At 44.3% G+C, this 23,995-nt stretch overlaps 1 protein-coding gene across 3 annotated transcripts in view; it reads right to left on the bottom strand.

Moving 5' to 3' along the window:
• The window catches only part of PTPRO (protein tyrosine phosphatase receptor type O), a 121,510-nt gene that overhangs the window by 7,198 nt on the left and 90,317 nt on the right, over window positions 1-23,995 (bottom strand). For 2 of the 3 annotated variants that reach the window (XM_083572585.1, XM_083572586.1), the window contains exons 15-25: window positions 23,519-23,639; window positions 21,506-21,574; window positions 18,640-18,723; window positions 17,503-17,538; window positions 12,693-12,774; window positions 11,408-11,498; window positions 9,177-9,253; window positions 7,536-7,670; window positions 4,590-4,712; window positions 3,651-3,805; window positions 1,891-2,026 (exon numbers count right to left, since the gene is read on the bottom strand). In XM_083572585.1, the coding sequence (XP_083428711.1) occupies window positions 1,891-2,026; window positions 3,651-3,805; window positions 4,590-4,712; window positions 7,536-7,670; window positions 9,177-9,253; window positions 11,408-11,498; window positions 12,693-12,774; window positions 17,503-17,538; window positions 18,640-18,723; window positions 21,506-21,574; window positions 23,519-23,639 (1,109 nt within the window). The remainder of the gene's footprint in view (window positions 1-1,890; window positions 2,027-3,650; window positions 3,806-4,589; window positions 4,713-7,535; window positions 7,671-9,176; window positions 9,254-11,407; window positions 11,499-12,692; window positions 12,775-17,502; window positions 17,539-18,639; window positions 18,724-21,505; window positions 21,575-23,518; window positions 23,640-23,995) is intronic. The other variant, XM_083572587.1, reaches the window with a different exon arrangement.

Below are 23,995 nucleotides of genomic sequence, written 5' to 3'. Positions count from 1 at the left end.
AGGGCATGCTAGGTAAAGGTAAAGGGACCCCTGACCATTAGGTCCAGTCGTGGCCGACTCTGGGGTTGCGGCGCTCATCTCGCTTTATTGACTGAGGGAGCCGGCATACAGCTTCCGGGTCATGTGGCCAGCAAGACTAAGCTGCTTCTGGCAAACCAGAGCAGCGCACGGAAACACCGTTTACCTTCCCGCCGGAGCGGTACCTATTTACCTATTTATCTACTTGCACTTTGACGTGCTTTCGAACTGCTAGGTTGGCAGGAGCAGGGACCGAGCAACGGGAGCTCACCCCGTTGCGGGGATTCGAACCGCCGACCGTCTGATCGGCAAGTCCTAGGCTCTGTGGTTTAACCCACAGCGCCACCCGCGTCCCCATTAAATTTAAGAATGGTGTGGGAAAGCGGAGAAGTCCCACCCTCTTGTCCTTGCTGTCATAATACTAGAAACTGGGGTCATCCAATGAAGCTGAAGGAGATTCAGGAAAGATGAAAGGAGGTGCTTCTCCACATACCACACAGTTCAGCTTGGATAGCTCAGTTGGTTAGAGCACGGTGCTGATAATGCCAAGGTTGCAGGTTCGATTCCCATATGGGACAGCTGCATTGAAGGGGGTTGGACTAGATGATCCTCAGGGTCCCTTCCGACTCTACAATTTATGATTTTAAGTGATGCAAGCCTTCCCCCAACCTGGCGCCCTCCAGAGATTTGGGGCTATAAAGCCTACCAGCCCTAGACAACTTATGATCCACTTCTGTACTTAAAGCTGCGCTGGCTGTGGCTGATGGGAGTTGTAGTCCGAGAGTGTGAGAACAGGATGCTGGAGTAGATGGACCATTGGCCTGTGATCCAGTAGGCTCTTCTTGTGTCTATGCACATGCATTGCTGTGTCCATATGATGCCTACTGCTGCTGCAGCATTCAAGCAGGCAGTGAGCAGGCAGCAGGCAGAGCTGTGAGTGAGGGTGGCCAAGTATTTGAGGATTCTCCTGCATCCCCTAAGCTAGCCTGCTGCCCTCGAGTGAGGCCGACACTGTCTCCATTCCAGCCCTGCCTCCAGGTGGCTTCCCAGAGGCACCTGGTTGGCCACTGTGGGAACAGAATCCTGGATAAATGGGTCTTTGGTTTCATCCTGCACAGCTCTTCTTCTGCATGCTAAGGTGTTCAGTCGAGCTCCTTCTTTGGGCACACACCTGAGGTGGGGCAGGTGGCTGCAGAAGAAAGGGTCTCCTTAGTGGTGGCACCGAGTGTGGAATGTCTTCCTCCGGGAGGCTCAGCTGTGTCGAATGGTTTCTTTAAGGTTCATTATTGTTTCACAAGATGTGTATCTCTTTAAAGGCCAGAGGAAATAACATGACCTAGTTTTACAGCTGTGAAGCAGTATAGCAGGTGCTGTTGTGTTAATTAAACTGTGTCAGCAATTGGGTATAGTATATAAAGAGCAGCATGTACCCTGGCGAATGGGTCACACTTATTGATATAATGTAATTTAGTGTAAAAGGAGTTTTTGTTTTTGTTATTAAAACCACACAAAAGTTACTTCTGCATTTCTTGAATGTGTGGTCTCCCCAGAACCCCTTCTGGAGCGCAACTAATCTGCAAAATAACCAACAACCTGGTGTCGATCTTGTTGTCATTTCAATGGCAGGCAAGGACTTAAAAAAACTTTCTCAGGCTTTTCAGACCTTCATGTGGCTTTGTGCTTGTTTCACTTCTGCAGATTGCTTTGATGCTGCTCTGCCATGTTGCTAAATTTCAATTGTTTGGGTGGTGGTGGTAGTTATGGTCATTTTAACTTTCTGAAAGCCCCCTAGGATTGGCAGGGTATAAATACCTCAAACAAAACAAATAAATGCACCCCTTTTTGAGGGGGGAACACAGCTGAAAGTCTTACCTCTGTCTGTACCATGGACATCCGATAGGACCGCATGTCAGACACCAGCCCCAATATATCTACAAACTCGTGGTCCCGAATGTGCTGTAAGAGTCGGTCCAATGCTATAAAAGTCCCCGTCCGTCCCACGCCGGCACTGCAAAACAGAGGGGAGCAGTGGGAATAGGGATGGGCACTTCTATCCATTTTTTGTTGCTCATTTATCCAGACTGAAGACCCACATTTCAACGTCAGTTTGTTTTTTTTCACACCAGTTTGCAAAATAAAACCAAATAAAAGCTCTAATGAATTTTATTTATTAGGCAAGTTTTTCCTCTATGAGATTTCGCTTAATATATGGGGGGGGGGGGAATTGCAAATCAATTCCGCCCTAAAACAATGCATTTTTGAACCCAGGGCTGCATTGCAAAATTCAGAGAAGCATACATTTTAAAAGATGGCTGTGTCTCAGTTCTAGTATTCTTGCAAAAAAAAAAAAGTGCATATTACGTAGGTTCACCTTCACATGTAAATCCCATCAAATTTATCCCTCATCCCTAAGTGAGAATGTGCTTGAAATGCAGCCCCATTTTGGGAAACAATATTCATATTTCAAACATCCACCACCATCATCATAGGAGATTATTTATGCTACAGAGGCATAGCTGTCAACTTTTCCCTTTTCTTGCAAGGAATCCTATTCGGAATAAGGGAATTTCCCTGAAAAAAAGGAAAACGTTGACAGCTATGTGCAGAGGGCTAACTTTATGTTCTTCATTGTGAAGCTTCTTTCAGATGTTTCCTGGGAAGCAGTTCATAAATGAAACAATAACAAAACAAAAAAAACCTACAGGCATTTCAGGTCAAGATTTGCCAAAAGGGAAGAAAAAACTTTTCATGTACAGTGGTACCTTGGGTTACGAACTTAATTCATTTTGGAAGTCCGTTCTTAACCCAAAGTGAGCATTCCCTACATAGGCCTTCCGTGTCCCTGGAAGCGGATTGCATTCATATCCAGGGGCAAAGTTCACAACCTGGGAACTTCTGGGTTTGTGGCGTTCATAACCCAAAGCGTTCATAAGCAGGACTGTTCGTAACCCGAGGTACCACTGTATGCTACAACTGTGGCTAGAATATTGCTAGCACAAAGATGGAAAAATGTTGAAATACCAACTAAAGGAGAATGGCAAGGAAAACAGATGGAAGACGCTGAAATGGCAAAATTAATGGAAAGACTTCAAGACAAGGGCAATAGAGACTTTAAGAAAGACTGAGAACCATTCATGTCATGTTTACAGAATCAATGTAAAAAAATGGACTCATTTGCAGGGTTTGATTAAACACTTGCAATTAACAAAATAAATTTAGGAAATAGAATGAGGATGTTGAAATGATAAGAGAATAATAATATTTGTGTTAAAAAATATTAAAGAATAAGAAATAACCAATAAGCAGCGAGAGAGAATATGCCAAAAAACCAGAAGTGGAAACTGAGGGAAGTCGTGGAGGGGAGGGGGAAATTGGGGGATGGTATTTTTTATATATGTTATGATATTTTGATGTTAAAAAATGTAAAATTTCATTAAAATTTGTTTTAAATTGTTTTTTTTAATTTTAATTTAATTAAAAAAATTAAATGAAACAATAACAATACTAACAATTAAATGAAAGAATAAGCAACAAATTGCACAGTCATCTTTGTGAGCGCTTCAAAGGCATTGCAACAACCTTCTCCGCCTCTTGCTTTGCTAATGTCTTCTAGGCAGAGAGGAGAGGCTCACCTGCAATGTATGATCATGGGGCCTTTGCTTTTTGCTGCCTGCTGCCTGACCATCTGTACAAACTGCAAGATGCTTTCTGCTGCGTTTGTGGGGGGGACTCCGTGGTCAGGCCAAGCCGTGTAATTAAAATGCATCACATCCTGCACCTCATCGGCCTGGGGGAAAGAGAAAGAAAAGTGGTGCTTAGCAGCCGTTGCCTTTATAAATCAGTGACCACCAACCCCAGGCCAGGGACGTTTTGAAAGGTGAGAAAGGTAGCCATTGGAATTTACCTCCTGATGAAAGTCACAGTCCCTGGAAATCCAGATTGGGGCAACAGCAGGAGTAAAGGATTAAAGCACCCCAACCCCAACCCCAGCCAGGGCCCTACTCAAGATTGGCTGCTTTAAAATAAACATTCCCAAAATTATTATCATTATTATAATTTTGCAAATTTATAAACCTCTTCACAGCCTAAGGCCCTCAAAGAGGTGCGCAAGATAAAATGAAAAATAAAATACAAATTCCAAGAACAATTAAACCCATTTCTACAGACTGCAAAAACTATAAAGCCATTCCCATTGATGCCCAGTTGGTATTTCATCAATGACTGGGTCAAACCTCCAGGAAAGCCTTCTTAAACAGAAACGTCTTCAGTAAGTGCCTAAAACATCACGGCTAATTTCAGCCGGCAATCTATTCCAGAGGCCTAGAGCTGCAACACTAAAAGTCCAGTTTCTAGTATAAGCTATGTGCACTTTTGGGGCATGCAGTACTTTCAGCGGGGCCCCATCTAAAGACCACAATTGCTGGGCAGGGGTATATATGGGGCAAGCCAGCCCACTATGGATACACGTTATTAAGAAAAGGGTTGTGTTTACAAGAGGTTTGAATTTAGATCCAAACATTGCAGGACTAACAACATTAGTAAAAACAAAAAAACCCTTTACATTGACCTACATAGTTGATTCTGAAATTCCTAAAGACCCAATCCGATTGCTCTTCTTCAGACAGCATCTCCACTGTGATGTCCCCATAAGGAACCAACTCTTCCGTGAAAGGCCAATAGTGATCACATTTCACCTGGAAGAAAAAGAGTCAAGGAAAACTTTTCAAAGCCTTGGTAAGCATCGTAGCTTAAGCCCAAATCCAAAGGAGTTTAGGAGTAAATGCTACACCAGGCATCCCCAAACTCGGCCCTCCAGGTGTTTTGGGACTACAATTCCCATCATCCCTGACCACTGGTCCTGTTAGCTAGGGATGATGGGAGTTGTAGTCCCAAAACAGCTGGAGGGCCGAGTTTGGGGATGCCTGCTCTACAGAAATCTGGAGCCGAGTCCCTAAGACAGTTGGATGGCACCTTTTATGCCTCCTTCTGGCAACTCCTGAAGCCAAGCTGGTGCCAAACGTATTGCTCTGCTTTCGTTTGAACCCTATCAGTAAGGTCGAGGGGGGGGTCTTGTTGTCTGGTCAGCCCAGGACCCCCATACAGACTGCCCAGGCTTGTGCCCTGATAGGTCGCTTTGGTGCTGCTAATGTAGCAATTTGACTTCACCTCCAGAGAGGCACTCTATTGCCTCTCAAAACAGAAAGATGCCAACTTTGTGTGCGCATGTGTGTATAAAAATATATGCACACAATTTCTGCTAAGGAATAGAAACATAGTTTTTTCAATAATAATAATAATAATTTCTTATTTATACGCCACCCATCTGGCTGAGTTTCCCCAGCCACTCTGGGCAGCTCCCAATCAAGTGTTAAAAACAATACAGCATTAAATATTAAAAACTTCCCAAAACAGGGCTGCCTTCAGATGTCTTTTAAAGATAGGATAGCTGCTTATTTCCTTCACATCTGAAGGGAGGGCGTTCCACAGGGCGGGCGCCACTACCGAGAAGGCCCTCTGTCTGGTTCCCTGTAACCTCACTTCTTGCAATGAGGGAACCGCCAGAAGGCCCTCAGCGCTGGATCTCAGTGTCCGGGCTGAACGATGGGGGTGGAGACGCTCCTTCAGGTATATAGGACCTTTAGGGCTTTAAAGGTCAGCACCAACACTTTGAATTGTGCTTGGAAACGTACTGGGAGCCAATGCAGATCTCTCAGGACCGATGTTATGTGGTCCCGGCGGCCACTCCCAGTCACCAGTCTAGCTGCCGCATTCTGGATTAACTGCAGTTTCCGAGTCACCTTCAAAGGTAGCCCCACATAGAGCGCATTGCAGTAGTCCAAGCGGGAGATAACTAGAGCATGCACCACTCTGGCGAGACAGTCCGCGGGCAGGTAGGGTCTCAGTCTGCGTACCAGATGGAGCTGGTTTAGGAATAAACTCTACACAAATCCAGAGCAGAGTCCCTAAGACGATTGGATGTTGCCTTTTATGCCTCCTTCTGGCAACTCCTGAAGCCAAGCTGGTGCCAAACGTATTGCTCTGCTTTCCTTTGAACCCTATCAGTAAGGTTGAGAGGGGGGGTCTTGTCGTCTGGTCAGCCCAGGACCCCCATACAGACTGCCCAGGCTTGTGCCCTGATAGGTCACTTTGGTACTGCTAATGTAGCAATTTGACTTCACCTCCAGAGAGGCACTCTATTGCCTCTCAAAACAGAAAGATGCCAACTTTGTGTGTGCATGTGTGTATAAAAATATATGCACACAATTTCTGCTAAGGACTAGAAACATAGGTGGGTTTTTTCTTCAAAAAAAGAATTTTTAGAAGCTGAATTCTGCAACCAGCTCCATGTACTGTGCATGGCAAGTACGCATACACACACACAAAAAAACCACACAGAGTCTATTCCCTATAAAGGTTTGACCTCTGATGTGTAGCAATGTGATTACTGAGGGCTGTATTTCATTGTACGTTTTCCGTAAACCTGATTACACATGGAACGTAAGGGAAAGCATGTCATATAATGTGGAGATAAGATGTGAATGTAATCTTCTCCCTATTATAACAAGGGAACCGCTCCCCGGGGAGTCAGTAAACTGCATGCTGCGGGAAGCTAACATTTGCTTTGATGTCCCTACATCAGAAGTATGAATGGTTTTGGAGATAGTGGAGAAAATATATGTGTCTGTGCATTTCGTAGTACTAGAACGAAGGCCCTCAATGAGACTGAGTGGCAGGGGGCTTCAGTCAGAAAAAGAGGAAGCACATCAGGCCATGCGTAACTCTAACCCAGTGGAAATCACTTCTACAAAATGTGGTGATGGGTCAATAGATTAGATGGCTTTAAAGTGACACTGTGGTGCAGTGATTAGAGCACTGGACAATACCTGGAACAGCAGGGATCAAATCCTGACTCTCATATGAAGGTGGTCTTTGGCCAATTACAGGTTCTCAAACCAAGCTGCCTCTCAGGACTGATTTAAGGATAAAACAGGCACAAGGAAGGACTGCTTACTTGTTTTATTGCATTTGTATCTCACCTTTCTCTCAAAATAGCTAAGGAGGCATACATGGTTCTTCTCCCCTTCCTCAATTACCCTGTGAGGTAGGTTAGGCAGAGAAGCAGTGACTTGCCCAAGATCACGCAGTGAGCTTCATGGCCAAGTAAGGATCTGAACTCTGGTCTCCCAGGTCCCAATCCGACACTCTTGCCACTGTGACACACTGGTTCTCACCATGTACATCACCTTGAACTCTTGGGAGAATGGATGGGATATAAATAAAATAAATAGATATTAGTAAAATTAATGGAGTGCGGTTCTATTGATACAAATTAGCCATGACGACTAAATAGAACCTCCATGATTTGAGGCAGTGTATATTTGATTATCCCCTTAACACTATTTATGAGGACTATGGAATTCAGAATGACTGTAACCGAGAACAGAATTCTGGGTAAGAGGGAACGTAGATCCACTGCAGATTTCGAGAGGCTTGGAGGATTTTCCACACATACATACCCTTCTTTTCTCATTGCATTGTGTGAGCATGACGATGATTTGCGACTTCTGCTGGAGAACCATCTTCCAGAAGTCGTTCCTCGTCTCTGGCAGTGGCCCCTGGGTGGCAATGTACTCTTGGGGAGAGTTGTAACCCTAAAAGAGAAAGCGTGTGGTGGCTCCTTTGGACTGGCTTTAGATTTGAGGTATTTCTTTCAAAAGCACAGGAACAACATAGGAAGCTGCCTCATACCGAATGAGGTGGAATCACCATTAAATGGGAACTGATTCAAATTTCTTCCCCACCCATTACTTTTCACACACATTCGCTCTCGAGTCAGCTTGGCTTCTCCTTCTGCAGAGCCATGCTGGGTTAGGACTGCACTTGTCCTTCCCATTTTATCAACTGGTCTTGACCGCAACCATCACAGATTGTTATTTTTTTTGTGTGTGTGATGGTGCTTCAGAGCCTCAGTCAATCTTGGTGGGGACTTTAGTCCTTCTGCCCACTCGCCTCTTGTAAGGTTAGGTAAATGGATCCCTGACCATTAGGTCCAGTCGTGGCCGACTCTGGGGTTGCGGCGCTCATCCGGCTTTATTGGCCAAGGGAGCCGGCGTACAGCTTCCGGGTCATGTGGCCAGCATGACTAAGCTGCTTCTGGCGAACCAGAGCAGCGCACGGAAACGCCGTTTACCTTCCTGCCGGAGCGGTACCTATTTATCTACTTGCACTTTGACATGCTTTCGAACTGCTAGGTTGGCAGGAGCAGGGTAAGGTTGCCTGCATGTAATTCCATCCTTGTGTAAGAAAAAAAAAAGAGGTCTATTGAAGGACACTGTCAAAGTATGCACGAGGTGGAGCCTTCTTCCTGCCTCTGGTGACCTCAGCCATTGGGAAATCCAGTTCACAGCTTCGCTTACACAGCTCCATCCTGGGTCCCGTTTCCTGAACAAAGCAGGTCTGGGACAGAATGTGAAGAATGGGCTTTTATTCATCACTGCAGGTGGGCCTCGCAACAAAAATGCAAGCCTATGCTTGTAACATTTTTCTCTCTCAAAATGTTAAGTGGTATATAAATTATCTAAATAAGTATGAAGCTTGATTGACGAGCTCATACAGTCTGTTCCTCCTTAAGGCCCCTTTCCCTTCCTCTCTCTGAAAGTTCACCTGCTACCAGTGCTTTTTTTCTTTAAAAAAAATGTTTAGGGGTACTCTCATTTTCCTACTCATATTGAAATACTGCCCCTCAATGAGGCCAAACTTAGATTCACAAAATGTTTAGGGGTATGTGTACCCCTGCGTCCCACCCCCCGAAAAAAAGCCCTGCCTGCCACCAATATTCGGTAAATCCCATGATTATAGAGGTGCTTCGTGCATCATTTCAGCCTTTAAAAATGGATTCTGCTTGTAATTGAAATACATATACACACCTGCATTCCAAGGGAATTCGTCATGCATATGGGAAACGCCCCCCCCCCCTAATTTTGGTATGGTTCTGTTTCACTTTTAAATTGATTTTCACTCACCTACGTTCTCTATTAAAGGGGGTGGGGAATATGTTGAAAGGTTTGGCTCTTGCACTGGCCTGCGTCTTATTTTGCAAGCCACCACCCTCACCCTCATATTATTCTTTTGGATGCTTTTGAGTCCAGTTCACTTACAGGGATATAGTTGGCATTGATGTAATCTGAACCTTCTTCTTCATTCATTGAGACCAATCGAACTCGGCTGAAATCATCTGCAAAAGGAAGAAGACCCAAAGGTGAATGGAACTTGAAGCATCGCCACAAACCAGACAGCTCCTAATTAAACCTCTGAAAGCTTAAAGCATAAATTTGCAGATATTCTGAGCAAAAAGTGAGGCTGCAGGCTGGTCCATTTAATGAATGCTTTGGTAAATTTGTAATCTTTAGCGCAAGGCGATCCCTTCACTACTGTCACTTCCAAACATCCTTCAGTTGGGGTCCCTTGGAACTCATTAAGACTACTTAGGAATGTTGCATAGCTGAATACAGTGGTACCTCGGGTTAAGTACTTAATTCGTTCCGGAGGTCTGTTCTTAACCTGAAACTGTTCTTAACCTGAAGCACCACTTTAGCTAATGAGGCCTCCTGCTGCCGCCGCACCCCTGGAGCATGATTTCTGTTCTCATCCTAAAGCAAAGTTCTTAACTTAAGGTACTATTTCTGGGTTAGCGGAGTCTGTAACCTGAAGCGTATGTAACCCGAGGTGCCACTGTACATATATATGCATATTCATTGCTAACAATTCTGAATCCTACCCAAAACAGAAAGGGTTGTATTCTATGCTAGTCCTACTCAACCCCAAGAAAGTTATTATACATGAATGAACTTTCAATGGGTGTACTCTAAGGAACCCTCCGAATGACCTGCTGCTTGAGCATTCTCCCTGATTTGCTTCAAGAAAGCTTACATGGAGGTGAAGCTACAAGGTGTGACCGAAAAGTTCGGTGCATGGTCACAGAAATCGAATAAGCGAGAAATATTCGAGCATACAATCAGCATCGGAAACCCACAAAATGCTCACAATTGTGTACAGAGATGAAGCTGTAACTCGAAAGACAGCGTATGAGTGGTTTAAGTGTTTCCGTGAAGGGCGGCAAACCATCGAAGATGACCCTCAGTCTGGCAGACAGTCGACAGGCAGAACGGCGGCAAATGTCAACAGAGTTCATGAGTTATTGATGCAGAATTGGTGTTTGTCCGTCCAAATGAGGGTGGAAGAATTGCATATTCTGTGTGAAATCGTTACTGAGGTTACTGAGTTGTCCCACCCTCCATATTCTCCCGATCCAGCCCCACTGGATTTCTTTCTTTTTCTAAAACTGAAATCTGCACTGAAAGGACACAGATTTTCCAATATTTCACACATCCAAGCTGCTGTGATGAAGGAACTTGAAGCAGTACAAAAAGAGGACTTCTCCAGAAGTTTCCAACAGTTCTACGAATGTTGTCAACGGTGCATTCTATCAGAGAGGGCCTACTTTGAAGGCCTGGGAGGTATGTATGTTTGATTATTTCTTGCTGTCTGATTTCTGTGACCATTCACCAAACTTTTCGGTCACACCTTGAATTCATTCTGATTTGTTTGTGGGGCAGCCAGAGGACAATGAGCAGTCAATCCTGCACTCATCCTGGCTTGCTTGCAGGGTCTTGACACATCATCCCAGTTGTCTTTTGTTCATCCCACACTTTGCATTTCCCCATAACCCTCCAAATTTCAAGAAGTCCATTTTATTAAAACAAAAAGTGGACTTGTTGCTCTAGGGCAGGGTTTCCCAAACATGGGTTTCCAGTTGTTCTTGGACTACAACTCCCATCATCCCTAGCTAGCAGGACCAGTGGTGAGGGATAATGGGACTTGTAGTCCACAAACAGCTGGAGACCTAAGCCTGGGAAATGCCGCTCTAGATTGACAGAGCCACTGAAAAGTGCAAATCTAACATTCTGGGATTTGATTGGACTCTCTTCTGCAAAATTCAGCCTGGAAGCAACCTTAGTTGGATACAACCCAAAGGAGTGAAATAAACTGGTAATGGAATAAATATAGGAAAACCAGCTGTTGTGGTGATAATTCAGATGGGAATTATGTTTATGGGCTCAGATCAGCTTACAAATGCTTCCTTCTTTCCCTCACATTCTCCCTCTAGATCAGAGGAAGAGAACAGGCAGTAATAGCAAGAGAATCAGCATGAGGACATCTACTAGGGCCTGGGTCTCAGCTGGTGTCTGACAGTTGACCTCAGGCCCTGAACGTGTCACAGAATTGCTATGCATCAACCTGATTCCTAAGGGTTAGAATTGGTGTTACGGGTACCCTGGAGCGCACAAGTCAAAGCAGCCATAACAGGCACATCCCCACAATAACGTACAAGGGAGGATATTCGTGTAGCGATTTTTACTGCGGTTCATGGGGAGGTCAGCTGCAAAGTGTGGGATATCCAGCCCAATCAGCTTCAGTTCCTGTAGAAGACACAAAATAAAATGGCGTCATTAAGATAACCCATCTTAGGTCTTCAACCTACAAGTAGGTCACACCCAAACCAAGATGGAAGTCATAGTCTAAAAGATGGTGGATATAATTCAACATGGCAGATGAAATTCAACGTCACACTCTTCCAGTTGCTTCCATCTGCACAAGCAATCCAGTTGGCCAAACAGAACAATCCCCCTACCCTGTTCTGGGGGTTCTCCTGCCCCACCAGAGCCAATTTCATGGGTGTGGGGGGAGCACAGGAGAGGAGAGGGGTAAAAAAGTCCCATTGCACTAGCAAAAATTGCACTTCTGCAGGGCTTCTGTTGACAAGGCGGGATATTCCTAAATTTTACTTGGAGTATACCCACTGAAATTAATGGGCATGGCTAAGTTAGGTTATTGACTTCAATGGGTCTACTCTGAGTAAACCTTACTTGACCACCACTACTGAATGGATACTGTTAATGGAAAATAAATTGCTGCTCAGATGGAGGGGGACTTGTGCTGGGCAAAGCCATCTTGAAAGCTGAATGCTTCCTGTGGGCTGCCATTTAACGAACTGCAAGCCATAAGCTATTCAGATAGTCCTTGTTCTGGTTCCCTATCAAGCCAAGGCTGAAGCGGGGTCTATGCATTGCATAAGATGAGGCAACAGAATTCCAAGTAGAACTACTTTAGACAACAAGGGAGTGTGTTTGCACGTGTTATTTTAATGCTTCCCCATCTACCAAACCTCCCTGCATGAAATAAACTAGCACATCAATGAAAAGGAATGTAAAAAACATTACCTGCTAGATTTCTTCATGCAGGGGGATTTAAAGAAAATGTAGGCAAGCTTCTAAAAATGTAATCTCCCACCTCCACTCTGCAGTGTCAAAGCTCAATGATGTGCTTTGAGACAGTGTGGTGTAGTGATTAGAGTGCTGGTTCAAATCCCTGCGTAGCCATGAAACTCACTGGGTGACCTGGGACCACCACAGCCTCTAGCCTACTTCAAAGGGTGGTTGTGAGGTTAAAACGGGGAGGAAGGGAACCTTACATACAACCTTCATCTCCTTGGAGGACAAGTGGGATATGAATGTGATAAATGATGAAAGCGCTGCCAATTCACTCTCTGTCATTCCATTCTGCACAATTTGCTGAGTTACATCTAGCAAGCTAATATCCACATCAGGACATACCTCAAACTGCAGAGAGAATTTGTAATCGGAATCTTTCGCCATATCTTTGATGTAGCTGTCAAAATCATCCAGCTGGACAGGGCTTTAAAAACAAAGATATAGCATGTAACAAGCGAAACAGAAGGGGGAAACCAGATAAGATATTCATAAGCTAAGAAAGAGAAAGAAAGAGCCTGGATGAATGAAAATAGATCCATCCCTTGGTGCCTAAAGAAAAGTATCTTTGGTGCAGGGAAAACCCCCTTAAAGAGGGGATTCCAAAGTGGAGGGGGCAGAACTCAAAAAAACCTCACTGAATAAAGAAGCCTTTCCCAAGCTCTCCAGATATAAAGGTAAAGGAACCCCTGACCATTAGGTCCAGTCATGGCCGACTCTGGGGTTGCGGTGCTCATCTCGCTTTAGTAGCCAAGGGAGCCGGCGTACAGCTTCCAGGTCATGTGGCCAGCATGACTAAGCCACTTCTGGCAAACCAGAGCAGCACACAGAAATGCCATTTACCTTCCCGCCAGAGTGGTACCTATTTATCTACTTGCACTTTGACGTGCTTTCGAACTGTTAGGTTGGCAGGAGCTGGGACCGAGCGTCAGGAGCTCACCCCGTCGTGGGGATTCAAACTGCCGACCTTCTGATCGGCAAGTCCTAGGCTCTGTGGTTTAACCCACAACACCACCCGCATCTCTAGATATAGGAAAGGCTAAAACTGAGTGACAGAAGGGCTCAGGCTGAGTCCAACACCCATCATCTCCAGGTAGGATTGGGAGTGACCCCTGTCCAAAACCTGAAGAGTCACTGCCAGCTAGTGTAGAAATGATGGTTAAAGTGTGGTTTCTTCATGGTTAATAAACCATGGTTAAGCGGCTGGGCCAGGTTCAGGTGGTGGTTTATAACCATGGCTTAGAGGTATTTGCCAACCAGACTTCCTATGCATTCCTTTCACATTTTCTGCAGTTCCCGTAATGCTCAGCAGCCCCAGCTAATGCTAATTCCATTTATTAAAAAGTACATTTTAATGTACATTTTTAAGATACATTTAACATCAGGTTTAATTTATTTTTCTATTTCTAGGGATGAAGAAAATATACACCGTCAAATCTTGTGAGGTTTCTTAGGAGGCTGACTTAGAAAGTGCCAACATTTAAAACTGAAGCTGAAAATATCCAGCTCTCCCTTCCGTTTAAAAAAGCACAAAACCTCTAAATGTCACCCACATGTGCAAATATCTAATACCATAGCATCGGACATCAAATTATGAATTTGTAGTAGCACTCAAGAGGCTGACATGATCTAGCAAACCACAGCTGACATTTCACAGCATCAGAAATGGCCACAATCAATATCTGATAGTATCTGACAATGGACTTGCAACAGCATTTAGTGATATTTGTACTAATGGTTTCATTCTTCCCAACTATAAGCACCCTGCTGACAGACAGACGGAGAAACTGTGAACCACTGGTGTCAAATTTTGACTCTGAAACTGGAATGTCAAATGTTGATGTCAAAATCTAAAGGGTAAAAATCTGAAAACCATCCAGATTTTTGATTTCCCACAATTTTGTCTCAGCTCTGTAAGCCCTTGTGTCAGGAAATCAGCAACAGAACTATAAAAAAAACCACATTGTCCTTGATCCAATTAAAGTGAGGCTTACTTTCTACAAACTGCAGATAAAGTGGCAAAACTGTGACTGGACTATACCACTTGACACTTCAGGAAGGGGCTCACATGGTTAAATCACCAGTATTTGCTGTTTTTGCTTTCAGTTTGCAAACGATACCTAATTTATTACACACACACACACACACACACACACACACACCACAATTTGCATTGTGCTTCCTTTCCATTGAAATAATTGGGGTTGAATAATGTAACAACACCACAATTTACATAATGTATGTAATGGCTTACGTAAATGACGTAAGTTTCATAAATTTCACCTCATTGGACAGAAAGATGAATAATATAATTTTTGGCAGAACATGAACTGCAGCAGACTGGAAACAGTGCTGCAGGCAACAAATATAGAGCAGAATGAAAATTTATGCCTTCTTACATATCTAGTTCCAAAACAGGTTCACCACCTCACTGGTCTTGGGGCTTAGTTGTTACTTTCAATGGAACACAGACAAGAATAACTTTAACTGGATCAGGGCCACTGTGGAAACTTGCCTTAATTTGTTAAATTTATACTCTGAATAATGAAGAAGAGGCAAACAACTTTATCTCGCCTGGTTATTCATGTTCCAATTAGCAAATAGTGAAGCATATACACACATTCCCCCCATTTCCCTGAAGCAGCAAACCCCAAGGAACTTGTCTCTTATCAACAGTTAATTACTCCTGTTTACCTGTTAGCATTAATGATCCAGTGCATAATTAGCAACTGCCATTAGAGCGCTGTGCTGAGAGAGGGGAACGGCACTGATAACACATACGTTGCTGAGATTTTTCACATTTTGTCATTGTTAATGAAAGGCAAACCCTGACAGGACTGTAAACTTGAGATAATTGATCTTTCCCTAATGCCTAATTTTCTGCCAGCCAGGAACATTTTTATCCTGCAATATCTGTGGCGAAGATTAAGCAGGCACATACAATTTTGTTTTGCTTAAATGTAATAGTCAGTGACATATTTGGGTTTTGAGGACCCTTGGGCAGGAAAACCCAGAAGCAGCATCAGAGCTGAGGGGCCTGTGGAGCCCCCAGTGGCTGTAGCTACTAGCTTTGCTTCCCCCAGTGCAGCGTCTGAGAAGTTCCACCACCCTGTGGCATTGTGGGTAAAATAAAAATGGCAGCACGATTTGTCAGCAAAGATACCTGGTGAGTCCTTCACCCACTTTTACACCCTAGAGACTCTTCTCATCATTGGACATTGGTTTAAATTGATTTGTATGTTTAAATTAAGACATGTATATGGATGGTTACTGTATTCCTCATGTGAGCTGAAGAATACCTCCCCACAGGACCCCGGAAACTACCAAACATAGCTGGACTCCAGTTCACATCAGCCAGTGGCGGTCAGGGATCATGTGAGTTGTAGTCCAGCAGCCAGAGGGCCAGAGATTCCCCATACCTGCCTCTGATAGTTGGACGAATAGTCCGATTCAATATATGGGAGTTCCATACGGCATATGCATTAGCAAAGGGAGGACTTGGTCCCTTTTCACTTCAGTGATAGATGTCTGTAAGGCAGGGGTAGTGAACCTCAGGCCCAAAGTCTAGTTATATAAATTTGATCAATCAATCAATCAATCAATCAATTAAATCATAGAATCATAGAGTTGGAAGAGACCACAAGGGCCATCGAGTCCAACCTCCTGCCAAGCAGGAAACACCATCAGAGCACTCCTGACATATGGTTGTCAAGCCTCTGCTTAAAGACCTCCAAAGAAGGAGACTCCACCACACTCCTTGGCAGCAAATTCCACTGTCAAACAGCTCTTACTGTCAGGAAGTTCTTCCTAATGTTTAGGTGGAATCTTCTTTCTTGTAGTTTGGATCCATTGCTCCGTGTCCGCTTCTCCGGAGCAGCAGAAAACAACCTTTCTCCCTCCTCTATGTGACATCCTTTTGTATATTTGAACATGGCTATCATATCACCCCTTAACCTCCTCTTCTCCAGGCTAAACATGCCCAGCTCCCTTAGCCGTTCCTCATAAGGCATCGTTTCCAGGCCTTTGACCATTTTGGTTGCCCTCCTCTGGACACGTTCCAGTTTGTCAGTGTCCTTCTTGAACTGTGGTGCCCAGAACTGGACACAGTACTCCAGGTGAGGTCTGACCAGAGCAGAATACAGTGGCACTATTACTTCCCTTGATCTAGATGCTATACTCCTATTGATGCAGCCCAGAATTGCATTGGCTTTTTTAGCTGCCGCGCCACACTGTTGGCTCATGTCAAGTTTGTGGTCAACCAAGACTCCTAGATCCTTTTCACATGTACTGCTCTCAAGCCAGGTGTCACCCATCTTGTATTTGTGCCTCTCATTTTTTTTGCCCAAGTGCAATACTTTACATTTCTCCCTGTTAAAATTCATCTTGTTTGTTTTGGCCCAGTTCTCTAATCTGTCAAGGTCGTTTTGAAGTGTGATCCTGTCCTCTGGGGTGTTAGCCACCCCTCCCAGTTTGGTGTCATCTGCAAATTTGATCAGGATGTGGCCCTCCAGACCTGTATTGAGCTCTCAGGACACTGTCTAAGCCAGAGCCCCTTCCAGACCCTCCAAGTATCCCTATTTTCCAGGGACAACCTCAGATTTACAGAAACTGTTCTGGTTTCTGATTTGATCTTGGAATGTCCCACCTTTCCTTAGGACGCCCTTATTTTCATCAGAGAAATGTTGGAAGTTATGAAGTTATACCACTCCCCCAGAGCCAAGGAGATAAGTAGCTATACAACCTTTAGAAGACATCTGAAGGCAGCTCTGTATAGGGAAGTTTTTTTAAAAAAATGTTTAATGTTTTCTTATGTTTTTATATATGTTGGAAGCCGTCCAGAGCGGCTGAAGCAACACAGTCAGATGGGTGGGGTATAAACAAACAAACAAGCAAAGGATTGGCATGTGTGTGTGTGTGTGTGTGTGTAGCAAACCACTGACTTTTGTGTGGCTGGACCACTGTCTACTGCCTGAGCCTTATCCATTGCTCTTCCCACTTTTGCTTCTGGCCCTGCTCATGCTTGCATGTGGCCCCCAGAATGTGTCACAGGATGAAATATGGCCCTTGGGGTTAAAACGGGTTTCCTGCCCCTGTTGAGAAGAGACGCATGAGGGCAACAGTGACATTTCCATTAAGTGTTACAAAATGGACATACTTGGTCAGTTTCCTCTTCTTCAGTCCGTTTTTACTCCTGGAAGAGGAAGAGAATGCTGCAGTTACCTTTTGACAGCCATTTTCTGGATGGCGACAGCGTTAATCAAATGCCGTGAAACAAATCTGCTAACACACACTTGAGGACACATAACGTGGTAAGAAATGATTTCTAAACCACTTCTCCTTGGTTCATGCCCAGGTGAAGGAACAAAGCCTTAAATAAAAATGGAACCAAGAGAGATATGCAAGCGGAGTGTCTATTAGGGACCCGGTTTATTAAAGGAGCTATTGCAATAACGACAGCTGCTGTAAACCAGATGTTCAGCGAACCACCAGTTAGGAGAACTGCCCTGAAGGCACATTTTAACAAGGCTTTCATAGTGTTTTTCAAACACAATACATCATTAGCTTATAGAATGCATACATCAAGAGAGGTCACGGGTCAAGGGGTTTGCACACGGCAAACATATTTAGTTCATTTGTGTAACTGAATGATTAAAATTGGGCAGATCTTAAAAGCATGACGGTTAATTGGGGGGGAGGGGAGAGAACCATTGCCCTTTTGGAACAGGCTCTTGTATAATGAGCATATAACCTGAAAGGACATTTGCTTTCCTATAAAGAAACTGCTGAACACTAGTCACATCAGGGGTGGGTGAAAGCTTAGCCATATCTCACTGATTATATGCAAAGTATGCAGGGTTCATTCATTCATTCAATATCCTGCCAGTTGGCACCCCCTGTTGGCACCAGTATCCAGCGACATTGTCCCATTCATGGAAGGGCTTGCCCATCCCTCTCACCTCACTGTGTGTGCCCCAGATTTGCTCTTTGGGAGAAGTTCCGCTGTGCAAGTGGAAGTCCTTCTGCAAACAGAACAGCTTTGTCTGATACAACCCTGAAGTTTCTTGGGCATGGCTAGACAGAGTTCTGTGCAACGCCCCCCCCCCAATTTCTTCCCCACCCAATCATAAAATAGGTGCAAGGGGCAAAGTTCCCTCTTGCTTTCGTATTTCAAGAGTTGAACTCCGTTTTAACGCCGAGAACATATTCAACATAGATTTGAGCAAACGTAGCAGGAAATGAAAACTTTTCGGTTACAGTCGAGGAAGAAGCAAGCTGTTTGATGCAGACTTACCAAGGGTTAATATAAAACGCCAAGAGATAATCAGTCCATAGGCAGGAAGGCAACAGAGTTAGGAAAGCAAAGACACTCCTACGCCTGTGAGTATTAATAGATAATATGCAGAGAGATTAACAATTGAAGTCAGGAGGATTAGTATGACAAGCAAGAGATCAATAGGTCACATGTTAAAATCTAGACAGACAGCCTGGAAGAAGAGGTAGGGATGTTAGAGGCCCTAGCTAAGACCATGGGCATAGTCAAGGCTATATAATGAAAAAGAGGAATTGATCCCTGTTTTCTGGGATGCAGAAACCAACTACACTGCGTGGAGTAAACCAGCTACTCCTCACACTATTCACCCACAATCGTATCCCCTTTTAAACCTCCCCAGGGACCCTCTTGCCACCCCCAGAGGCTCAAGTAAATTCATAGCATTGGGCTGCTCCGTTTGGGGTTCCTTGTTAGTGTAACTCCAGCTTGGATCATTAATTAGCTAGAGCGTTTGATCTTCCGCCTTTGGTGCCATATCAAAGAAGCCCCCCAAAAAGAGGATTAATGATTGCTGCGGAGGGCTCTCTGCTTCTGGGAGCTCAAAGAGGGAATAAAGGTTGATTTCCGCTTAGTTCATTAGCTGCATCAATATTTACAGGGCCTGCTGGTGGCTTTCATTCAGGTTGGGAAGTTTTTATCATCAAAAGACTTGCTTCGGCGCCATATCAAATCGATTTTGCCAGTTGCGCCAGCCGGCTGCACCTCATAAAATCCGCAAAATACCTTCACATCTGCCCGCTCCCCATAACAGCCCTTTAACTGATTGGCCCATGGTCTTGGGGTCTTCCACTGTTTGGGGGAAGCACCTGCCTCACATGGTGATATCCGGGGTCTCATCTGCACATCACGGTAAGCCAAAGCTGGTTACCAGATAAGCTAATTAAAGCATCAGTAACTGCCTGAGGCCACTCACAATTCAGAATAGGAGATGAGACAGTATACAATATAATATAATATAATATAATATAATATAATATAATATAATATAATATAATATAATATAATATAATATAATATAATATAACATAACATAACATAACATAACATAACATAACATAACATAACATAACATAACATAATATAACATAACATAACATAATATAGGGACGTGGGTGGCGCTGTGGGTTAAACAACAGAGCCTAGCACTTGCCGATCAGAAGGTCGGCGGTTCGAATCCCTGTGACGGGGTGAGCTCCCGTTGCTCGGTCCCTGCTCCTGCCAACCTAGCAGTTCAAAAGCACCTCAAAGTGCAAGTAAGTGTTTCCGTGCGCTGCTCTGGTTCGCCAGAAGCAGCTTAGTCATGCTGGCCACATGACCCGGAAGCTGTACGCCGGCTCCCTCAGCCAATAAAGCGAGATGAGCGCCGCAACCCCAGAGTTGTCTGCGACTGGACCTAATGGTCAGGGGTCCCTTTACCAAGATACTCTGCTGTAGCTGGGAGAAGCAGGTTGGCACAGTGGAAGCGGACTGGACACCACAACAGTCCCACTGTTCACAGCCGAGATGGACGCTCAATGGAACAGAGGACACTCCCAGCTCTCCCTGGATATGCCAGGGATTGAACTTGGAGAACCTTCTGCATGCAAAGCAGGTGTTCTATCACTGAGCTACAGTCCTTGCCTAGGATTCTGGATTTCAGAGAAGCGGTAGCTAGCAGCAGGTATTTACAAACTGAGAAGAAGGAGGAAGCAACTCAATAGACATGTTTCGGATTTCATGACACGACCCTAAGCACGTTGACGTTGTACTGGCTGAAAGACTTGGAGGGAACTTCCAAAGGTATCTGTGGGTCTAAATAGGTTTTAAATTAATAAGTCCTTGAAGAGAAAGCCAACCAGGTCTCTCTGCCTTGCTTGCTCGCTCTCTCTCTCTCGGCCAATATTTATAGAAAGACAGAAGAGGTACCAAGGGCCATCTAGTCCAACCCCCTTGATTATCATTTGGGAGACACCAGGCTTGGTATACAAAGCACCTGCAGTGTGGAAGAAATGGGTTTCATGGGTGAACAAGAGCATTAACTGATGATCCCTTAAGCATTTTTCTCATTGCAGAACTCATTGCAGATTCATTGACCAGATTTTCTGGACTTTTTATTGCTATGGGAGGTTATATGTCCAGGGGAAGAAAAAGCAGCATTTGTCTTCCCTGACTCACATAACCAGATGCTTGAGCACTGCAGTTTCTCAGTGGAAATAGCTAAGGATGAAAGGCATGACCTCAATCAAATGAAATGCAATGCTTGAAGAGGTCAAAGAGGAGGGGGAAGGAGTGCTATAGGTGTACTGTACTGTTTTGTTGTATGGGCAGCCTTGGGAAGAATTTTGCTCTTGAAAGACGGTACGGAAATTTATTTAGATAACGAATAAATAGTTTTTTCAGTGCCATGTGGTCTCTGGAAGGCTGTGGGGGAGGGAAAGGAAACTTTTGTCTGAAAAAGGACCCCCCTGTTCTAAGGCTGCTTCCCAGAGGCGATGTGACTGCAAATAAAGGGACTGCTGATCTCCTGCTTCCAAAAAAAATTACAAAATTGTCCAGTAGCACCTTAGAGAACTAAGTTTTTTTAAAATAATCTTTTTCAAGATTTGTTTTATTTATTTTTATTTATTTTGGGGAAAGAAGGGGGTAAAAATCATAGAGATGAATAAATAATATAAAATGTACGTCCTATTTAAAATGTGGGATCCAACTGTTAACGTTTGAATTGCAATAACTTTCTCACAGCAAACATCATTTAGAGTTAGGGACAAAAAAAAACCCCAATACACATCAAGAGAAGTAGCCAGGCAAATGTAAGAGTAGCTGTAATAAAACTTTGGGCATCGCTTACCAGTTATATGGCAGTTTTCCATCTCTCTCCAATGAAGCGAAGTTCACAAAGGTTCCAGCTCCACATTCCCTGGTATTGGAAGAAGACCTCAAGTGATTATTGGTAGATCGGCCTCTGTCTCTCTCACTATCTTTTATCTGTCCTGGATCTGCCTTTTCCTTCCCTCCTTCTTACTAGATCAATAAATTTGTCCATGACGAAAATACACCCCCACTGAACACAGCGAGGCTGACTTCTGACTAAGCATGGTTAAGCGCCCAACCAGACAGAGCAATAGAGAGCAGAATCTCTCAAGTTCTTCCCCTTCATGGTAGAGGGTTTCCCAAACGTGGGTCCCCAGCTGTTTTTGGACTACAACTCCCATCCTCCCTAGCTAGCAGGACCAGGGATGATGGAGATTGCAGTCCAAAAACAGCTGGAGACCAAAGTTTAGGAAGCCACATCCTGAACTGACACCTGAGTGTCGCAGTGCTGCTCCAGCCTTCCCTCCCCAGCAATTGCAAAATTGGTTAACAGAACAATTAAGAGTCAGCAGATCTGATTGCAACCTTTGGTAGCCGGCAATATTTCTCCTCTGTTCTGTAACATCTGCATTTGTACCAGTGAGCAAACTCAAGGAGGAGTATTGCATTTATTGCCAGGTCAGGGAACAGAAAAAGATGGTGAGCATCACCTGGAGAACAGCTGTAGCTATAAATAAGAGCCAAGCAGACATAATCCAATTTAAAAGAGCTCTGCTATTCCAAGTGCACATGTTTCACCTAAAATGTGTACAGTACATCAAATACATCCCATTTAATAAAACACCATGTCTGCAGGAGAACCAATTAACACCCCCCCCTTTCTCTCTCTCAAAGTGATGCTTTGAAATGCAATTACATACCTTGTTAACCTTGAAAGGAAAGAGGAAATTATTTTTATGCACAGTGTGCATGGAAATTGTAAGGAAAGAGGGAGTCTTAATCCTTCTGCAAGGCTTTCATTGATAGATGTTTGCAGAATGAATCAGTGATGGGATTAACTTGGCAACCGGGATGAGGACAGTCCTTGGATAAAGGGTGGGAGTTTCAGGGGTGGTGAAGGTCTTGCAAACAAGGTTGCTGCAGTGGCGCATGGAATCACCAATTGCTTCTTAGTTAATTCATTTGGATATGTGTAAGTAAGGGAACCACTTGTTGCTTATCACTTAAGAGATGAACATATTGGAGGAGAATACCTGGTTTAGCTGTGGTGCATCCATACAGAATCATAGAATTTTAGATTTGAAAGGAGACGTAGGGGGTCAGCTCATCCAATTCCCTTCTGCCCATGTCAGGTTCAGCCCAGTCCAAATCTGGAATCTGAGGTCTTCTGAACCTAGACATTCCAACCCCAAGACTGCAGGTCTCCACACAAACTGCCCAGCCTGTCTGGGCAGCCCAGGAGCTCCATACACACTGCCCAGGCTTGCATCCCAAGGAGGTCACTTGCGTACTGCTAACAGAGTGATTTGACTTCACCCCAGAGGTGCACAACCTGGAGTTGCTGGGGACTGAAATTCTGCATTCCTAGCAGATGCTCTCTCATTGAGTTGCAATCCTACTGAGCTCCTTCAACTGTTCCTCATAGAGCATGCTTCATCATAATATAAATTATGGGTCTCGTAAGAACATTAGAAGAGTCTTGCTGGACCAGGCCAGTGGTCCATCTAGTCCAGCATCCTGTTCTCACAGTGGCCAACCAGATGCCTGTGGAAAGCCCCAAAGTACAAGAGCCCTCTCCTGGCATCCAGAGGCATACTGCCTCCAAGGTAGAGGTCGAACATCACCATCATTGCTAGAAGCCACTGAGCTTTGGGGGAAATTATCCATGAATTTGTCCAATCCTGTTTAAAAGACATCCTAGTTAGTGGTCATCAGCACACATTGTGTAAGCGATATGCAGTGGCCCAAATCCCTAGCTCAGCATGGCACACGGTTGCTCCATTCACCATTTACGAATCATCTCTGGCATTAGAAGTCAAAGCTGACCTACCTGGCCATTTGCAGGTGTTTTCTCCGAAGGACCACAAGAGTGACCAGCAGCAGACCTATCAAAAGGATGCTCAAGATGGCTAGGACAGAGATGACCACCACGTTGGGATTCATCTCCGTAACTGAAAATGCAAGGAGGAGGAGCCAGGTTAAGGAACGATACCAAGACGTGCGAAGGAAAACACAACAATCCTGAATTATTTCTGCATATAATAGTTTCTCAGAGAGCACTTCCACAATGACTACAGGGGTCCTTTAAAAAAGGCATATGCTGACAAAAAATGATGGGCAATTGACCAAAAAAGGCAAATGGTGTACTCTCAGTTTCCTGGCGGGCAAAATGTAATAATAAGCTCAACAACTGACAATTTCATGCCCATTAATGCTACTCCGAAAGGTAGCATCTGACTAATAACTCAATGCTTAGGAATGTACATTTTGCCTAATATGTTCTTCTGCCACATCTCAATCTTAGACT

Source organism: Podarcis filfolensis (genome assembly GCF_964270895.1).
Source record: "Podarcis filfolensis genome assembly, chromosome: 10".
NCBI lineage: Eukaryota > Metazoa > Chordata > Lepidosauria > Squamata > Lacertidae > Podarcis > Podarcis filfolensis.
The sequence above is the reverse complement of the archived record's forward strand: the minus strand, read 5'-3'. Positions and strand labels throughout refer to the sequence as shown.